The sequence below is a fragment of the Magnolia sinica genome, chromosome 6, assembly GCF_029962835.1.
Source record: "Magnolia sinica isolate HGM2019 chromosome 6, MsV1, whole genome shotgun sequence".
In the NCBI taxonomy this organism is placed as follows: domain Eukaryota; kingdom Viridiplantae; phylum Streptophyta; class Magnoliopsida; order Magnoliales; family Magnoliaceae; genus Magnolia; species Magnolia sinica.
The window spans coordinates 41,749,190-41,769,532 of record NC_080578.1 but is presented as its reverse complement, the minus strand read 5'-3'; the positions used below and the strand labels follow the sequence as shown (position 1 = coordinate 41,769,532).

At 44.4% G+C, this 20,343-nt stretch overlaps 1 protein-coding gene and 1 long non-coding RNA gene across 2 annotated transcripts; both read right to left on the bottom strand.

The window, feature by feature from the left end:
• Window positions 1-2: 2 nt before the first annotated feature.
• LOC131248699 (uncharacterized) lies at window positions 3-15,609 on the bottom strand. The gene is made up of 5 exons (XR_009172352.1): window positions 15,318-15,609; window positions 1,023-1,101; window positions 794-865; window positions 390-502; window positions 3-289 (listed from the first exon to the last, which is right to left on the bottom strand). It is a non-coding gene; the product is annotated as an uncharacterized LOC131248699 (long non-coding RNA).
• An 827-nt stretch (window positions 15,610-16,436) lies between these two features.
• On the bottom strand, window positions 16,437-18,967 carry LOC131248697 (desmethyl-yatein O-methyltransferase-like). The gene is made up of 3 exons (XM_058249087.1): window positions 18,155-18,967; window positions 17,986-18,050; window positions 16,437-16,881 (listed from the first exon to the last, which is right to left on the bottom strand). The coding sequence occupies exons 1-3, from the start codon at window positions 18,819-18,821 to the stop codon at window positions 16,579-16,581; spliced, it is 1,035 nt and encodes a 344-aa protein (XP_058105070.1). The 5' UTR covers window positions 18,822-18,967; the 3' UTR covers window positions 16,437-16,578.
• Between the last annotated feature and the right edge of the window lie 1,376 nt (window positions 18,968-20,343).

Here is a 20,343-nt window from a genome sequence, read left to right as displayed (position 1 = left end):
CCAATTCAGCCCGGTTGTCAACAACGGCTTCTGCAATGCACTCAGCTGTCGACTTCTCTCCACTGCAAGAGGGTATTACAAAGATACAAAAATGGGGAAGCAAAAACAGATACAATTACCATTTCACTAGTATTTTATAAAAACTTAGAAAAGCAAATACAAGGAACTTGCTGGAAATAGAGCTACCTTTTCGAGGATTCGTAATCAAGGTTCTGAGTCCCCACAAAAATCTTACCACAAACATTGCAATTTGAGTTTGCAGAGCCTAAGGCAATGCCTAGAGAAATGTCTGGCATTATAATCCAAATTCATACTTATTAGTGAAATCAAAGAAACGATGATTTGAGTTCTATATATGCACTGGGAATTAAGAACCTGGCATTGCTTACAAGTTTGTTCTTAAAAGCAAAGGAGATTGCACCAGCCTGTTCTGCTACATTTCCAGCAATCGGCAGCATGATTATGCTAATGAAGCTGAAAGACCCCATGATTCAGATGCGTCCTGATTGAGAAAGCAGAGAAGAGAGCACTTGTATGGGAATGGTTGGTATCAAGGCCTTGCAAGCCATTTCCATAAATGCATCAAGAACCTGAATTGTTAACAGTCCAATCTAGGATCCAGGTCATCTACATAGACCCTAGATTGTGGAAACTATAGAAATCAGGGGAATAACAATTAAGGAACCCAAAAGAAAATCCTCTACTCTTGAAGTTCTCCACTAAAATTTCTAAAGTTAATATGTAGGAATGCAATGAAATTAATTCCATGAATTTTCAATCAGAATCATCTGACATATATTTTAGTGAGAGGAGGCTTGATAGCCGGAGACCCAACGTTCCGTTGATCCCTAGCCCATCAATCTTACTGCAAGAAGAGAACATGGCCTTCGACAAAATAAGCAGAAAAGAGGACAATGAGCACCCCATCCCAACTGTTACCTGTGGTGTGGCCCACCTGAGTTTTGGATTGGCGAGATTTTTTGTATAATACAAAAATGTATGATAAGGGACAACATACATACAGGTAAGCTGCTGAAACGGGTGAAACCGAACAAAACTGACCCACCATTGATGCTGGCATTCCACACTGCTGGGCTAGAACTGAAAATGAGCAAATGCAAGTGGATCTCATTTAATGTTCGAGGAAATGTATCTTTGTCAAATGATCTTAATTGCTCATTTAACATTTGAGGAAATGTATCAGGAAGTCCTTTAAATTGAAAAAAATGCAAAGGAAATGTCGAGGTCTACGATGTTAAAAAAGAAACCACTGAGAAATTCATGTAATACAAAATAAATAAAAATGAATAATTGAGGCTGAAAAAAATAAATTGTACAAAACTAGTTTGGAAAAACAAAAATTGAGAAAGCAATGAATAATCCATATTGTACAGCTTCCAAGCAGGTATTTAATCATCTTTCTACTTCCTATCTCATGCTTATTAATTGTCTTATATGTTAAATCAGTAGCCCATATTGCACCTTCCAACAAAGCAACCAGGTTGAGCTGTTGCTCTGTAACGCCCTGAAATTCGGGGGTCGAGCATAACTCAGCTCCCGAGTTCCAAAACATCACTTATGCAACATATTTAATGATGGATGTATGTTGACTGTATTAGTGCATAAAACATGGAATAGATTAAGCCAAAACACAGATATGATTCAGGGACAAGTGAATAAAGCAAGCGGAAGACTTATAGCAAAATATGTGTACAAGTGTAAATCCCTGAATTACATATACAAGCCAGATCGTTTGAAAGTGTTATGTAACAAAATTATAAGTATCAATTACATCGTTTCAGTTCCAAAAATATAATCCCAGAGATCCCGCGCAACAGACCGAGGCTCGCTAGAACCCGTCTGAAAACTGCATATAGGAGAAGGCAGCCTCGTCGTCATCCAGCTCCCGCTCTGCCTCAGACGTCGCATCCACATCTGTAACATCAGGGCCTAAGACAGAGTCTGGTGGGTGTGTAACACCGCCCCAGAAACGTGGGAGTGAGTGATCAACTCAGTGGAACAATAAGGCACTGGTTAACATGTTATCAGTTCAATCAAACAGTAATGATAAAGCAGAACAATTAAATAAATCCTAAGTACTCTTGTTAATGCAAGGATGAATGCAATATGATGCGTGCCCTCACGCGTACACCCTCAGCGTCTTCATCTTACGTTACGCATGACATCGCCTCAAAGTGCGCCACATCTACAAAGCACATGCAAATGCGGTGCATGGATATGATTACCAAGTTGTTATTAGTCCATTTCACACAGCAGGATTGGGAAGCTAAGATACCTTTCTCATATCACCATCCAAACAGTGATCCATACTAGGGTCGTCAATCCTAGACATATCATACGATCATACATTTGAGGTCGTAGCAAAGGGCTCGTCACCAATCAATGCACGCCTTTCATGCCCTTCCTACCACAGTTCGGCTCGTCACCTCATTGCGGTATCCAGGTATGCTCGAGGTCACTACAAAGGGCTCGTCACCAATCAATGTAGGCTGACAGCACGAATATAGTGTCCCATACCACCATAATCGGCTCACGAGTTTAGTTGCTCATTGGTCACTACGGGGAGGCTCGTCACCCCAGTATAGGCCGACAGCTCGACCACGGTGTCCCATACCACCATGTCCGGCTCATGAGTCTTAGCGGATCAAGTACCATAGTTAATAGGATGTCACTGGTAAGTTCGGTACCCTAGATTCAAGCAGTAGCGTCCATACATGGTAAACATACATCGGACAATCGGGTTATTTGACGAACTCGACTAGCACAAGCGCACGTTGAATTGAATGACATAGAGTGCGCAAACACTCCGCGTGGCCAAACCACTGCCGACAACTCTAATACGACTCGGGTTCGTCCAATACGTCCTACGTGGCGAAAGCAATCTCAACCACGAACGTAGGGTCAATTACCGATTTCCTGGACTAAGGCATAGTCCCAAACACCTTACACTACAACAGATGCTCATATGGAATGTAAAGCAGTAATGGAACAATAACTCAAATCATGGTACATACACATCTGAAGAATATCAACTTAACATAAATGTAAGCATAGGAGATGCTTGAATTTAAATAACTTGGAAAGTAACTGCATAAAGGAAATCATGCGCATCAATAGGAGTATTGAGAATCACTTTTCAACGCCCGCAATAAGTGTAATAAGTTACACTTAGATCATTCATGCATTTCTACAAACACTTAGCATACATGGAACGACAAACATGACGTATGTTGGAATACATGCACTTAGACAATTCCTTTTACCAAGGAGTTGTCATACATGTATCTAGCATACATACATGATAAATAATCATGGCAAACATAAGTGCGTATTTTATACGTATACGGTACTTTATAAATACACATAGATTACACAAATCTCGTCATAGCACATGCATATCAGGAAAGCAATATAAACATAACATTTGACATGTGAAATCTCATCCATAACAAGAATAAATCACTAACTGGGATTGAAAGCCTTGAAAACCATAACCTATACACTTAAAGTCCTCACCTTAAGCAAAGAAAGGAACACCGAACTGATTTAGACGAGTTGTCTTCGTCAACGGCGTTAGAATACCCTAAAATAAGGATAGAAATGAGATTCAACAACACCAAGTCTAGGCTAAGCTCTAACACAGGTTAGGGTTAGGTTAACTTACCCCAAAAGAACTCAGAATCGTCAGAAGAACGATTCAAAGTGAAGGTTCGAAGATGAAGAAGAACAAGGAAGAAATCAAGATGATTCACCAATTTATCTCTCTCACTTTCTCTCTCTTTTCCACTCTCTTTCCAAGCTAAGGTTAGAGAAAATCGTATGGAAAAGAGAGCTAGGGTTTAAGGACTATAAATAGGCCTAAACTTGACGAAAATAACCCCAGGGTCAAGGTATACTTAGGTTATAACCAAAGTAAGCCTTTCTCGATCCAACGAAGCACTTCTGGTGGGCCTATAACCACGAAAGGTCGGACTTAAGCTCCTTGACCATGGATCTAGGTCAAGCTGAGTTTTCATACCGACCGGCTCTTCAGATCAGTCGTGGCGGACCACACTCAATTCAACGGTCACGGAATCTCGATCAGGTCCACAAGCACTAGGATATGCCTGGGCCAACTATCCTGATCAGAGGGTGAAATTGGGTCAGAATCCAACGGTCAGAATGCTTAAAATCGTCGCGCAAGCGACACGACTCAGATTTCAATAAAAGCTTAATAAATTCCAACCGTTCTCACACTCTTCACTCCGAGCTCAAGCAAATCGACCCAGAACATCAGATCGACTTGATTTTCGAGGTGAAGATCAAGCCCAACTCGGTGACCGCAACAGCCTAAGATCATCGCCATCGGACTTTCGACGCGCGGTCCAGGTCCGATCCAGATCTTCCAAAAATTCTCCAGAACAACTGGATTTAGCGATGGATCCCAGATTTCAGAGTAACGTAGCGCTCACTAATCTACACGTTTAGAGCCATGCAGATACAATTTAAAGTGATTGATGCGGAATTCACAAGCAATCGAGTAAAGCGCTAATTACCCCAAAACAACTACTTAAGGAAAGATTAGCACAAAAATTCCAAGGTCGTTACAATCTACCCCCCTTAAAGAAAATTTCGTCCTCGAAATTCATACCTTCATATAATCCTCGAGGATCAGAGGGTAGGTCTTCCTGACCTCAGCTTCAGATTCCCAAGTAGCCTCTTCCACACCATGATGCGTCCATAGCACCTTCACAAGAGGGATAACCTTGCTACGTAATACCTGCTCCTTCCTGTCGAGAATACGCGTCGGTCGCAGTACATAAGTGGCATCCTCACTCAACTGCACTTGCTCCCAACTGATAATATGCGAAGGATCAGGAACGTACTTCTTCAGCATAGAAACATGAAATACGTTATGCACGCCCGCAAGAGGTGTGGGCAAAGCAAGGCGGTATGCTACCGCTCCCACTTGATCCAGAACTTGAAATGGACCAATAAATCTCGGCGTCAGCTTCCCCTTCTTACCGAACCGCAAAACTCCCTTCATAGGAGAGACCTTCAGAAATACATGGTCTCCCACTACAAACTCAAGCGGTCGACGCCTCGTATCAGCATAACTCTTCTGCCTACTCTGCGCTGTGAGAAGTCGACGTCGAATGATGTCAACCTTCTCAGAAGTCACCTGCACCAACTCCGGGCCAAGCAAACTACGCTCACCAATTTCTGCCCAACAATGTGGTGCTCTGCACGGACGACCATACAACGCCTCATAGGGAGCCATGCCAATACTCGCCTGGAAATTGTTATTATACGCGAACTCTGCATACTGAAGACAATCATCCCAACTATCCTTGAAATCCAAAACACAAGCTCGCAACATGTCCTCCAGGACTTGATTCACGCGCTCCGTCTGCCCATCTGATTGCGGATGAAACGCGGTGTTGAACTTCAGTTTCACACCCATTGCTTCCTGGATACAAGTTCAGAAGATAGATGTAAAACGCGTGTCTCTATTAAACACAATCTCCAGGGGAACTCCATGCAGACGTACTATCTCCTTGATATATAACCTAGCCAACTCGTCTGCAGAGTAAGTGACTCTGATCGGTAAGAAATGCGCCGACTTCGTTAATCGATCGATGATCACCCAAATAGAGTCAAATCCCTTCCTCGTCCTCAGCAACCCAGAAATAAAATCCATAGAGATGAAATCCCACTTCCATTCAGCTATGGGCATGAGCTGCAACAATCCAGGAGGTCAGCGATGCTCTGCCTTGACCTGCTGGCACGTGAGACAACGAGAAACAAATTCAGCAATCTGGACCTTCATATTATCCCACTAATAAGATCTCTTCATATTCTGATACATCTTCGTGCTACTTGGATGCATCGCAAGCTTAGAACTATGGGCTAACTCGAGAACCTCCCGTCTCTCAAGTCAAGGATGTCAGGAACACATAACCGGCCACGAAAACGTAAGCCCCCATCCGTAACTAATACTCCGGTCGGAGTTCTCATCTGTACCAACCCGCCGCCTCATCTTCACCAAAAGCTCATCATCCGCCTGAGCCGCAACGATCCTCTCGTCGATAACGGGGTACACGAATGTGTGCGATAACCTCATATGGCTCAACCACCGTAAGCTTCGCTCAAAATCGCATACGAACTCCAACATATCCCACTCTGCTATCATCGTGAGCCGCAAACTCCAAAGCCTTCTTGCGACTCAACGCATCTGCCACAAGGTTCGCCTTACCAGGATGGTAAGAAACATCGAACTTGAAGTCCTTCAATGTTTCCATCCATCTGCGCCTCATATTCAAATCACGCCGCGTGAAAATATACTTAAGGCTCTTGTGGTCGCAAAAGAGCTCGAACTCCTCACCATAGAGGTAATGTCTCCAAAGCTTTAATGCGAAGATGACATGTGTTTCCATGTCGTGCGTAGGGTAATTCTCTTCGTGTTTCCTTAAGCGACGCGAAGCATAAGCAATCACCCCGTCCTTCACATAAGGACACAACCTGGACCAACACGAGAGGTGTCGGTATATATAATATACTTAACCCCTTGCTCGGGCAATCTAGCACCGGGGCGGACGTCAACTTGTCCTTGAGCTCCTGAAACTAACTCCGCCCGCTCACTCCAAGCAAACTTCAAATCCTTCCGTGTCACCTACAACGGTCCGGCAATCTTCGAGAAGTCTGAATAAAGCGTCGATAATAGCCTGCAAGACCCGAAAAAACTCCTTACCTCAATAACCAAACCGGGCTGATCTGCACTGCAGCTACCTTGGCAAGGTCGATGGCTATTCCTTCCTTGGACACCACATGTCCCAGGAACTTGACTTCCTCTTTCCGGAAATCACACTTCTTGAACTGTGCGAAAAGCCGATGCTCCCTAAGAGTATCCAAAACCGCTCTTAAGTGCTCCTCGTGCTCGTCCGTCCTCGAATAAATCAAAATGTCATCGATAAAGACAATGACGAATCGAAACAGAAATGGCCAAACACCCTGTTCATCGATCCATGAACACGGCCGGTGCGTTCGAGAGTCGAAACGACATCACAAGGAACTCATAATGACCGGAGCTGGTCCTAGCGGTCTTCCGCACGTCCCCATCCTTGACGCGAACTGATGAACCCTGACCGCAGATCAACCTTCGAGAAGTACCGTGCCCCCTTCAATCGATCAAACAGATCATCAATCCGGGCAAATGGTACTTATTCTTCACAGTTACTTAGTTCAACTGCGATAATCAATACACAATCGCAAGGAACCATCCTTCTTCTTCACAAACAAGCAGTGCTCCCCAAGGAGACACACTGGGCCGAATAAAACCCAATTCTAGCAAACCATCTATCTGCTTCCTCAACTCCTCCATTTCACTCGGAGGCATACGATAGGTGGGTAAGGAAATGGGCGCCGCACCAGGCATAAGATCGATAGCAAAATCAATCTCACGCTGAGGAGGTAATCCAGGAATCGACTCAAACACATCTTCAAACTCCTGAACTACCGGCGTACTAACCAACGCCAAATCGGCCGAACTCTCCAACAGAGAAGAATAAAAATCAATACGAAGAGGGTAACTGACCTGAACTGGGAAAGTAACAATCTCGCCCTCAGGTCCATGGATTGTCACTGATCTAGCTTCACAATCAATCTCGGCTCGCATCCTCGTGAGCCAATCCATACCCATAATAACATCGTAGTGATAAAGCGGTGCGACTAGCAAATCAACACGGATCGATCCACTTCCCAGATCGACCAAACAATCCATACAACGCTTGCCCAAAGCAGAGGACATCCCCGTAGCGGTAGTAAGCGTCACTCCTTGCATAGGAACAGATCTCAAACCCAAACGCCTAACTGCCGCATAAGAAATAAGAGAAGTAGTGGACCCTGTATCCACTAACACAGAAACGGGAATACCTTCAATATGCGCTGTCACCTCAAAGGACCTCGGCACCAAGTCAGACATAGGCGCTTCAGCTGAAAGAGCATGAACACGAGCCTGCTGCTGACGATTCGGCGGAGGAACCATGGGCCGCTGAGGTGGCCTGAAACCAGGAATTGCAGGTCTGAAGGATGGATGAGCTGGCGCTGATCGAAGAGGAGGAGGAGAAATAACCTGAGGCATCGGACGACTAACCCTCTGCGGTGGAGTAAAACCACCTGCTCACATACGGGAAAAGCAGAAACGGTCCAAGTGCCCCACCTTCCCACAATAAGAACATCTAAGATTAGCTCTCATCTGCTGAGCGGGCGGCGCTGAACGCCTCGGAGGAGAATCAACTCGCGGCCTCTTGCCAAGGGAAGGTGCACCCTGAAAGTCCGGTCGTGGCCTAGGAACCATCGGTGCTCGCATGCGGGATGCTCTATCTCCGTCCCGCTCTGCTCGCAAGGACATGCTCACCAGCTCCGCATATGAAGAAATGCTAGCACAGCAAATCTTCGATCGGATCTCAGGTCTCAGTCCCTCAGAAAAACGCCGCATCCTCATCAGCTAATCACCCAAGATCAAAGGAACATTCCGCCCCAACTCAGTAAACCGGTTCTCATACTCCGTAACCGACAACCCTCCCTTGCGGAGGCGAAGGAACTCACTCTCCTTCTCATGTCGGTACGTCACCGGGAAATACTTCTCATGGAAGCGCGCCTCAAACGCCTGCCACGACCAAACAAAGTCCTCCTCGACAGTGCGAAGCACACTGTCCCACCACAAACTGGCCTCCTTCTCAAACATGAAGGTGGCAAGCTCAACCTGCTCGACCTCAGAGCAGTGCAACGGTCTCAGCATCTTAGAGATGCGGTCAATCCAATACTCGGCCTCCTCGAGTTTATGAGAACCCGCAAAAGTAGGAGGTCGCAAGCACTGAAATCGCTCGAATGTGCCGCTGGCACTGACACTGGCACTGGCACTCCCAGATGGAGGCATAGGTGAAACAAGTGGAGTCGCCCCTACTGACTGAACAAAGATGCCAGCCATGGAGGAGAGGAACTCCTGCTGCTGCTGCTGGTGCTGCTACTGCTGCATCAACAGCATCATCTGCTCAAACCTATCAACAGGTGGAGTAGATGAAGGTGCACGGCTCGGCTTAGGAACCGAGGGTGTGACTGGAGGAGCCATCGGTGTCAACCCAACACTGGCACGAGATGGACCCGCCTGCGGATCTGAATGGCTATCTCTCAAGGGAGGAACCCCAGCAAGCAACTCAATCAGAGAGAGACGGGCCGAAGTCTTCGAACCCTTAGGAGGCATCCCTACATTAAATCAAAGGATGCAACCTGTCAAATTCTAAGTCACATAATCCATCCACACAACAACACAGCACAGCACAACTTCAAAGACAAACAACATGCATTCCATTAATCAAAATCGTCGCAATACAAGTAGTGCAGCAATACATGAATCACGACTAGGAAAGCATGAAAACAACAACATCTAACACTTCATCAACCACAGCAACTACAACAACCACAAACAACTACAACAACTACACAACTACAACACTCCAACTACAAGCCAACAACGGCTACACACAGAAAGAAAACACAAACAAAGCAAAGACGGCCACGATGATGCTACTCGTCGGAATCAGGAGATGGAGGCGGAGCACCCTTATCCTGCAAACAACATAGGATAGACTTCAAAGTCCGAGACATCTTCTTAAACTTATGCTTAACAAAGCCTCGAAGATCAACCATCTCCTGGCGTAAAGCAGCTTGCCCTTCTTCAAGCCGTGTAAGACGGGCATCTCTGGCAATCTGCTCTGCGCCCTGCTCTGGCACCACAGGAGGAGAGCTATCACTCGAATCCTGTGCCTCAATCTCTTCCTCGTCTTGCTCTGCTTCTTCTTCAGACTCCGCACCACCTTCAGCATAACTCTCATCGTCACCGCTCTCAGACTCAGCCTCACCCTCTGAGGCAAGCCGACCAGAACCAACCTCCATCAGCTTAAGAGTCCTCAAATTGATATGGCGAACAGGGACCGGCTTCTCAGCTCCAAGCCTATAGCCAAACTCATGTGCGATCTTGCAAATGAGGCGGCCAAAGGGAAGAGACTCGGTCCTTCTACTCGAACGAGCGATGAGAATAATCTGGCGCAGGACGTACGTCGGCACACACAACTTCGCATCCTGCCCCACCTGATACAGAAAATCCACCATCAGGCGCGTACACTCGCTGCGGTTGCTCCACCTTGGATATACATTGAATGTAAAGATGTGGTGAAGCAAACGGAAGTCGTCCGTCATGAAAGAAGCCAGAAGACTCCTATTCGGCTGCCATTCAACCAGACGACCACACAAGAATCGGGTGCGACGATCCCTCTCGCGCACACTGTCCACATTCTTCTCGCTGGCATGCACTTCCCCAAGTGGCACCTTCAAGAGTCGGGATATCAAAGCAACATTGACAATACCAACTCGACCGCTACCACAGGGAATCTTAAACTGCAGAGGATCCAGCGAAGGCTCCAGAATGTTGGCATAGAAGGCCTGAACAGTGCTAGCATTCGCGCGATACTCGCCTTCGAACAAGGGACCCCTACCAGCCCCTTCTAGGCACTCCAACAAGAAGAACTCACCAAAGAGCCGCGGATCAACATGAGCCTCAAAAAGGACTCTACGCCCCTCATAGACTCCATGCGACAATTCCGCCAACAAAGTCCTACTAACGGGAGCTCGTGGATCGAGGTCTCGCTTCGTCTGGAACTCTCGCGTGGCGGATGTGCTAGCGGCGGCACCTCTCGGCCTCCGTGCACGGGTTGGGCGGCTCGGCCCGGCTTCATCCACGGGCGCTCTCTTCTTCCCCATCAAGGAAAGAAGGGAAGAAATGGAAAAGATGGCCGTCACAATCTCAAAGAGGGCCATGAGAAATGAGAGAAAGAGAGAAATAGGAAGATGGTGAAGCTTCCCCACAACTATTAGCCAAATAGGGAAAGCAAGGACCCAAATGAGAAGGAAAGAAAGAGAAATCAGCAATGGGAGGGAGGATTTGAAAATGGGGTGATGGGTTTGCACGAAAATAGGAAGAAGATGAAGATTTGAGAGAGATTTGAGAGGATTTAGAGAGGTTTTTGAAGAAAGGGAGAGCTTGGGGGTGGGTTTTGTGAAGGAAATAGGTTAAAGAAAAAGATATAAAGGCAAAACCGTGGAGGGGTGGGCCACACAAGGCCTAGGGACGATCGGCCTGCGTCGGCCCGGCCCGCTGAGCCCGCTGACCGGCGATCCCTCGCCGAACCGGCGATGGCATCACCGGTCTCTGGACATATCGGCGATGCCTCAACGATTTGGCGAGGCCCTCCTGGTCCCCTATGGTCCAAAACTTGTGGTCCCCCCCTGGGTCCCACTGGAAATGCCCCGATTGGCCCCTTACGTAGTTTGACGCCTATCGGGTCATTCTGACAGAAATCTGATTCAAATAGCGATTTCTGGAAGGTTTAAAGATGAAAAAAGGGAAGATAGACCGTCTACACTCATTAATAGAGGGTCTAGGAAAGGTTTCGGGTCGCTGTGTGTGATCAGGTAAGAGTACAGACTCGATCTCGGCGAACGTTTCCAGAAAACCTTCGCCGATAGAAACTACGGAGCACAAACACAAAGCGATGATAGACCCGCACCCACATACACTAGAGTGGCGACAACGTACGGTGTGTGACCATAACCCAGGTCCGGTTTAATCCAGATCATGCTCTGATACCAACTTGTAACGCCCTGAAATTCGGGGGTCGAGCATAACTCAGCTCCCGAGTTCCAAAACATCACTTATGCAACATATTTAATGATGGATGTATGTTGACTGTATTAGTACATAAAACATGGAATAGATTAAGCCAAAACACAGATATGATTCAGGGACAAGTGAATAAAGCAAGCGGAAGACTTATAGCAAAATATGTGTACAAGTGTAAATCCCTGAATTACATATACAAGCCAGATCGTTTGAAAGTGTTATGTAACAAAATTATAAGTATCAATTACATCATTTGATTCCCAAAAATATAATCCCAGAATCCCTCAGATCGAGGCTCGCTAGAACCCGTCTCAAAACCGCATATAGGAGAAGGCGGCCTCGTCGTCATCCGGCTCCCGCTCTGCCTCAGACGTCCCATCCACATCTACAACATCGGGGCCTAAGACAGAGTCTAGTGGGTATTTAAACCGTCCCGAAACGTGGGAGTGAGTGATCAACTCGGTGGAACAATAAGGCAATCGGTTAACATGTTATCAGTTCAATCAAACAATAATGTAAAGCAGAACAATTAAATAAATCCTAAGTACTCTTGTTAATGCAAGGATGAATGCAATATGATGCGTGCCCTCACGCGTACACCCTCAGCGTCTTCATCTTACGTTACGCATGACATCGCCTCAAAGTGCGCCACATCTACAAAGCACATGCAAATGCGGTGCATGGATATGATTACCAAGTTGTTATTAGTCCATTTCACACAGCAGGATTGGGAAGCTAAGATACCTTTCTCATATCACCATCCAAACAGTGATCCATACTAGGGTCATCAATCCTAGACATATCATACGATCATACATTTGAGGTCGTAGCAAAGGGCTCGTCACCAATCAATGCACGCCTTTCATGCCCTTCCTACCACAGTTCGGCTCGTCACCTCATTGCGGTATCCAGGTATGCTCGAGGTCACTACAAAGGGCTCGTCACCAATCAATGTAGGCCGACAGCACGAATATAGTGTCTCATACCACCATAATCGGCTCACGAGTTTAGTTGCTCATTGGTCACTACGGGGAGGCTCGTCACCCCAGCGTAGGCCGACAGCTCGACCACGGTGTCCCATACCACCATGTCCGGCTCATGAGTCTTAGCGGATCAAGTACCATAGTTAATAGGATGTCACTGGTAAGTTCGGTACCCTAGATTCAAGCAGTAGCGTCCATACATGGTAAACATACATCGGACAATCGGGTTATTTGACGAACTCGACTAGCACAAGCGCACGTTGAATTGAACGACATAGAGTGCGCAAACACTCCGCGTGGCCAAACCACTGCCGACAACTCTAATACGACTCGGGTTCGTCTAATACGTCCTACGTGGTGAAAGCAATCTCAACCACGAACGTAGGGTCAATTACCGATTTCCTGGACTAAGGCATAGTCCCAAACACCTTACACTACAACAGATGCTCATATGGAATGTAAAGCAGTAATGGAACAATAACTCAAATCATGGTACATACACATCTGAAGAATATCAACTTAACATAAATGTAAGCATAGGAGATGCTTGAATTTAAATAACTTGGAAAGTAACTGCATAAAGGAAATCATGCGCATCAATAGGAGTATTGAGAATCACTTCTCAACGCCCGCAATAAGTGTAATAAGTTACACTTAGATCATTCATGCATTTCTACAAACACTTAGCATACATGGAACGACATACATGACGTATGTTGGAATACATGCACTTAGACAATTCCTTTTACCAAGGAGTTGTCATACATGTATCTAGCATACATACATGACAAATAATCATGGCAAACATAAGTGCGTATTTTATACGTATACGGTACTTTATAAATACACATAGATTACACAAATCTCGTCATAGCACATGCATATCAGGAAAGCAATGTAAACATAACATTTGACATGTGAAATCTCATCCATAACAAGAATAAATCACTAACTGGGATTGAAAGCCTTGAAAACCATAACCTATACACTTAAAGTCCTCACCTTAAGCAAAGAAAGGAACACCGAACTGATTTAGACGAGTTGTCTTCGTCAACGGCGTTAGAATACCCTAAAATAAGGATAGAAATGAGATTCAACAACACCAAGTCTAGTCTAAGCTCTAACACAGGTTAGGGTTAGGTTAACTTACCCCAAAAGAACTCAGAATCGTCAGAAGAACGATTCAAAGTGAAGGTTCGAAGATGAAGAAGAACAAGGAAGAAATCAAGATGATTCACCAACTTATCTCTCTCACTTTCTCTCTCTTTTCCACTCTCTTTCCAAGCTAGGGTTAGAGAAAATCGTATGGAAAAGAGAGCTAGGGTTTAAGGACTATAAATAGGCCTAAACTTGACGAAAATAACCCCAGGGTCAAGGTATACTTAGGTTATAACCAAAGTAAGCCTTTCTCGATCCAACGAAGCACTTCTGGTGGGCCTATAACCACGAAAGGTCGGACTTAAGCTCCTTGACCATGGATCTAGGTCAAGCTGAGTTTTCATACCGACCGGCTCTTCAGATCAGCCGTGGCGGACCACACTCAATTCAACGGTCACGGAATCTCGATCAGGTCCACAAGCACTAGGATATGCCTGGGCCAACTATCCTGATCAGAGGGTGAAATTGGGTCAGAATCCAACGGTCAGAATGCTTAAAATCGTCGCGCAAGCGACACGACTCAGATTTCAATAAAAGCTTAATAAATTCCAACCGTTCTCACACTCTTCACTCCGAGCTCAAGCAAATCGACCCAGAACATCAGATCGACTTGATTTTCGAGGAGAAGATCAAGCCCAACTCGGTGACCGCAACAGCCTAAGATCATCGCCATCGGACTTTCGACGCGCGGTCCAGGTCCGATCCAGATCTTCCAAAAATTCTCCAGAACAACTGGATTTAGCGATGAATCCCAGATTTCAGAGTAACGTAGCGCTCACTAATCTACACGTTTAGATCCATGCAGATACAATTTAAAGTGATTGATGCGGAATTCACAAGCAATCGAGTAAAGCGCTAATTACCCCAAAACAACTACTTAAGGAAAGATTAGCACAAAAATTCCAAGGTCGTTACATGCTCCTACCAAGTTTTGAGCCAATTGCAACCAAATAGTACACATCCTCCTTAAGATCAAAAGTTAGGGGTGATATTTGGTGAGTCTATTTGCTCTGCTAATGTCTCATTTCTATTTGGACTACATTATGTATTCTTTTCCACCTCCCCATTCACTATGGCATTTTTACAAGCATCTTGAGTGCACTTTACCATAGAGATTTTCTCCCTTAAATATGAATTTTCTGTATTTACCCTTGATGTCCAACCTTCCCAAATGCTCTCTCCACCAATTGGACATGCAGGATCATCCAACAAGCAGAATTTCTCGCTAGCGGCCAATCCATAGCAGAACTCGACCGAGAAATAGTCCAAATCACATAACTCGCACGCCGGGCATTCAAATTAAGTTCTGAAACTAGTGTACCGCCCTCAAATTAGAATTCCCCCAAATCAAACCCATTTAATTTCTCAAAATTTCCATAAATTTTCACAAAAATTATAGCAATTTAGATTAAAATGTGGGGAAATAAGAAGGAATCGACCCGTGCCTGTTTATACTAGCATTTGATGGTGTAAGATAAGAGCATGGGGCACTGGCATCGGACAGGACAGCTGTATGTCCAGGCCTTTGGAAATTTCTCGAAAATCCAGCGCATTTTGGAGCCTCTACGGAAGGAATGGGTGGATGATAGCAACGAAATTGGTGGCTCGGATTGCATCTAGATGTATCGATACCTAAACGTGAACTGTTCGGAAGCCATTGAAGAAAGGTTCTTCTTCTTCCTCCAATCTGAAAAATCATGGAGGAGATTCGATGCTGTTGAAGAGAGAGAGAGAGAGTAGGAGGAAGGAAAATGGGGCGGGGAGAGAGGGAAATGGCCAATGCGTGTAGTTAGGGCTTAAACTAATAATAAAAAAAAAAAAACACTTTCGCCGGGTGCTTTTTGGTTTCTTTTGTAAATTTGAAACGGCCTATAGCCCTTCCTAAACTAGACAGTTTGGCGTTTTGATATTTTGTTGTAGTGTCTTGGTTTCAGAAATCTTCTCTCATCTTTGATTCCACTATTAATTGTATGTTAATCTAATTTAATTAAATTCGAAATGAATATTAATTTTTCTAAGTACACGGGTAATTTTCCCACGTCCAGCATTTATAGGTGACACTCGCGTTTGCATTACTAAAGCATCATATTTAGGCAGTGAAAATCGGGGCATTGTCAATGTTAGTGCCAATGCATTTGACCTTCTCAATGGTAACACATCAAGATCTGGGATTCGAGCCTCCATACTCGAGTTCCGTATTTTCGGGGCATTATACTATTAGCCTTTAATGATCATCCATTTAGAGTGATCTTATTTTTATGACCCATCCATAGTGGGGCATAGTATTTGGAGTCTGTAAACCGTGGTAGGTGGAAGCCGTGTGTACATTTATCTTGTGCTGTAAATGGGCCTGAGCTAAGTAAAATCAAAATTTTGGATGCTACGACGGAGCACTGTCATAATAAATCCATGGATATTGCTTTCATAACATGATATAGGCAACCTTCCACTATCCATGTGGAAGGGCAGAAGGTTAATCAGGACAGTTCACATTGGCTTTGATGGGATCATAAATCTAATATGAGAAATATGAAATACAACAGCCAAACACCGTCTCAGGGTCAAAGAGAGCCATATGCTCCACATTTTTATCCAAACAATCAAACTTCAAACATGTAGTAGAAGGAGAAACTATTACATTATTTTAATTAAGGACACTTGTAATACTCTTCAACTCTCTCTTTCAAGTGTTCCATTTCCCTAAGGATTCTTATAAAACTCTATGACTGAAATCCCATGTGAGCATGGGAAAGCTTTGATGGCTGGAAAGCCCGACTCTTTAGCCAGTACTTCGAATTCTCTGAAGGTTCTCTCCTTGCCACCCTCATTTATGGCTAACATCATAAGGTCAGCACTGATAATACGGCGAGAGATCGTGTCGGTGGCGGCATCTAACGGTAGGATGAACTCTACAATGACGACCTTTCCGGAATCTGGCAATGCCTTCCAACAGTTTTTCAGTAGCTTGATGCAACGTTCGTCATCCCAGTCATGCAAGATCCACTGCTCACAAACCAAGGCAGTCAGTGCATGAATTTGAGAAGGATTTTCCTTTTCCTTTAGACATACAGGCTTCCCATGTACTTTGCTTATGGTCTTTTTATGATTTATTCTTTTGTAAATGAGAAAATATATATACAATGTTCGATTGAGGATTTCCATTGTCCAATGGACTTGTACAACTCGAATTCAACCTTTCATGTGATCTAAATCATTGATATGATGGGACAGAAAGGATGGATGATATTCTAGACATCTAACTGTTGGGATTGATCCAAATTGGCCCCCTTTAATGTGAAATGTTGTGATCATAATCGTTAAAAGAAGATTTGCATTGGGTGGCCAGGATCTTTTCACAAAGCTTGGGTGAAGAGTCCACTGTTTTGTGTAAATGATGAAGTGTGCCCAACCAGGACGAAGGTACCAATAAAAACGAAGGCCATTCCAAAACTCAGATGGGCCACATCACATGAATGTGGCCATGGTTTTAGGTGTAATTGTAAATCACCTCTTGTGGTGGGTCCAATTGAGTTTTGGATGGGGATAATTCTCTGTACGTGTGGTGCACACAAGAAGCGACAACAGATGAATAGTTTCCTATTTCTCCAATAATAGAGTTGGCTTGGTTTATCCTCCAAAACAGCCCGAGCACATGGCAATTACTGTATGTTTCTTACGTATGTGATTGTTCCCCGTATCCTAATTTGTGGGGTCAGTGCCGATGGGTGCAGAGGTACAGGCCTGCTCTAGAGGCCTATAGGCCAGAATACTTTCATCTGGGCTCGGGTGGCCTGACGGATCCAGCACAGCCAAAATAAAGCTAACAGGCCCCAATGTGACTTGACTGATCTCCAGGTCAATAATTTCTGTCATTGGTCAGGCTTAGAACAGGCATTGGAACTTCCAATTTATTCCGTTAACAAAACGAATAGTTATTTGAGGTCACCAAATCAGACCTACTCAGCAATCGAGCCTTTCATGGTGCGGGCTGCATTTAATTTAAGCTTGTAATTTGAGCTGCTCGGACCCACCTTGTTCCACATTGTGCATTTGCTATGTACATTCCCACCCTCACCGATCAACAAAATTCAAAGAGCTTTTACTCACCTTCATGAATATGGCATCCCCACTTGGAACATTATCAAACATATCTCCACCAACATGCGTCACACCTGCCCAAGTTTCCAAAATCATCCACATGAAATTCCACCATAAGCTTTAAAAAAAAAACAGGAAAAAGAAAAAACGACAAGAGAGTAGTGGAAAGTTTAGGTACCTGGGTAAGAAGGAGCATCTGCAATTACATAAGGCAAATCGAAGTTAGTACCCATAATACCAGGGTACTTAGAAATAATCATCATCAACGACGCCCCAATTCCCCCACCAACGTCTACGATATTTTCCAATCCCTCAAATCCTCTATAGTTATCAAGGACATCCCTCATTGCAGCCGTCGAATGATTGAACATGCCTGCATTAAACAGCTTGCTAAACCTAACATCCTTACCGAAGTATTCGAACGCACTCATCCCATATGCCTTATTGAATGGGACACATCCTTCCAGGACCGCGTCTTTCAGGTAATAATAGCTCTCCATCAAGACCTTATCGTGGCACATTACGATCAACGGTGCCAGAGAGACCCCATCTTGGTCAGGGAGTAGGTACTTGCAAATGGGTGTCAATCCATAGAGCCTCTCGCCGTTGGTCTCACTTGTGCTACTTAGAATTGAGTAGCTTGCTAGTAATCGGAGTATACGGTCGAGTGTCACGGCCGCATTGGGATTCTTGGTGGGGAGTTTGGCGACGATTTGGCTAGGTGTGAGCTTGCATTCAGGTCCTGCTTTCGATAGCATCTCAAGCACATTGAGTTCGATGGCGGTTTTTAGCGCCATCGGGAGACATCCGATGGCTACCAGGTCCATGGAACTTGAGCCGGCCATGTACCCCACTGGAAGTGATTGAGTTTTGAGGAGCTGGAGAAGAGATTTGAAAGATAATCTTGTTTGGGAGACTTTGATTGTTATAGAATGGGATTTATAAGACTTTGTTTTAAGAAGAAACGTATTTATGATTGTAGAAACGATTCTCTATTATGGCTGGTGATGGTTTATTTATTTATTATTCACAAACGAGAGTTTGATTCGAGTGGTTGTGTTCGTTTCATAATATTGGGCTGGTATTAATGGGAGGAAATGCTACTTGTAGTCACGCACTTGCCAAAACGTGCCCATCTGGAACATGTATTTGAGATCTTGTGCATTCGTCAGGTGGCTCTAGTATCAATATACCCTGTCACAACTATTAGTATGGACTGTTTAGTTTTTGAACCATTTGTTGTCCCGTTTTAATCATATAACTTTTATTAATTAACTTGTGGCCTGCTTGCTATGTGTGTTCCCTCTACTTCCATGCTAGAGTACAGTAACAGTGGGACCCAGATGATGAACGGTCCGTATATAGTAGAGATGTGCCCCATTGGCACTTCGGGAATCTGGATTTGCGAACTGCAACTCTTACAGTAGTTATCTTTGGCTTTGGTAGGTGTAGCAAATAAAGAGGAGAGTGGGGTTGGTGTGATCATGCTTTGAAATCATCGCAAACCAAATATATCTTTGAAGAAATATTTGATGCTCTTGGAGTGTGATGGAATATACGCAGGCAATTAGAATAACTTAGAAATTCCGTATGTGGCATAGAAGTGAATCAATTAGAACCGTGCAAATTATGTTTAACGGTTTAGATTTATCACGAACCAAAAATTATTCTTGTTAGATCAATCTGACCATGTGGACCGTCACTTGACGGTTAAAAGGTAAGGTCTCATGGTCTTATTTCAACGAGCAAGTGACCTGAAATCAGAGGTTAGATACCAAGGTGCCAAGATGTGGACGGTTCTACAGTCACTCCCTTTCTTTCCATGAAATGTTAATAGGTGTAAGGAGAAATGGATTTACAACTTTAGGAAAAAATGTTTTTTCTGTTGTGTGGTTTTGATTTCCCCTTTCGTTGGGTTTAATCCATCTTTGATAAAAAGACGAGAGTTTTAAGCCTTTTATATTAGAATAGAATCCTTCACTAATTGTTTGTATCGAGAACTAAAAGAATTTCTTGAATACAACTTTGCACGTGTGCACTAGAGCTCCGCCGTGAAGCCTTGCAGTCATCTCTTAACTCTTTATAAAAGCCAACTCGGATGGTGCTTATTGACTTCGCTATATGTGTGTAAAAAATGGATGGTTGAAGAATGACCAACAGCCTATATTTAATATACGAGCGATGCTGAATTGGAGAGTGACTTAATCCGAGTACAAGAGTGACATGTGTTATTATATGAGAAATAAGAAGTGGATGAAAAGATCTTTAAAATACTTGAGCACCTTCTGCAGAATCATAGATAACATAAATTCATTTATATATGTCAGTGGATGGTTGATGGAGTGATGTGGTTGAGTTACTCAAAAG

Excerpts from the sequence above, each read along its gene's own strand:
- LOC131248697 (XM_058249087.1), bottom strand. The coding sequence starts at position 18,821 with ATGGCCGGCTCAAGTTCCATGGACCTGGTAGCCATCGGATGTCTCCCG. Across the intron at positions 18,051-18,154 it reads AGATGCTCCTTCTTACCCAG|GTGTGACGCATGTTGGTGGA; the intron begins GTACCTAAACTT and ends AAACTTGGGCAG. Across the intron at positions 16,882-17,985 it reads GGGATGCCATATTCATGAAG|TGGATCTTGCATGACTGGGA; the intron begins GTGAGTAAAAGC and ends GTTTGTGAGCAG.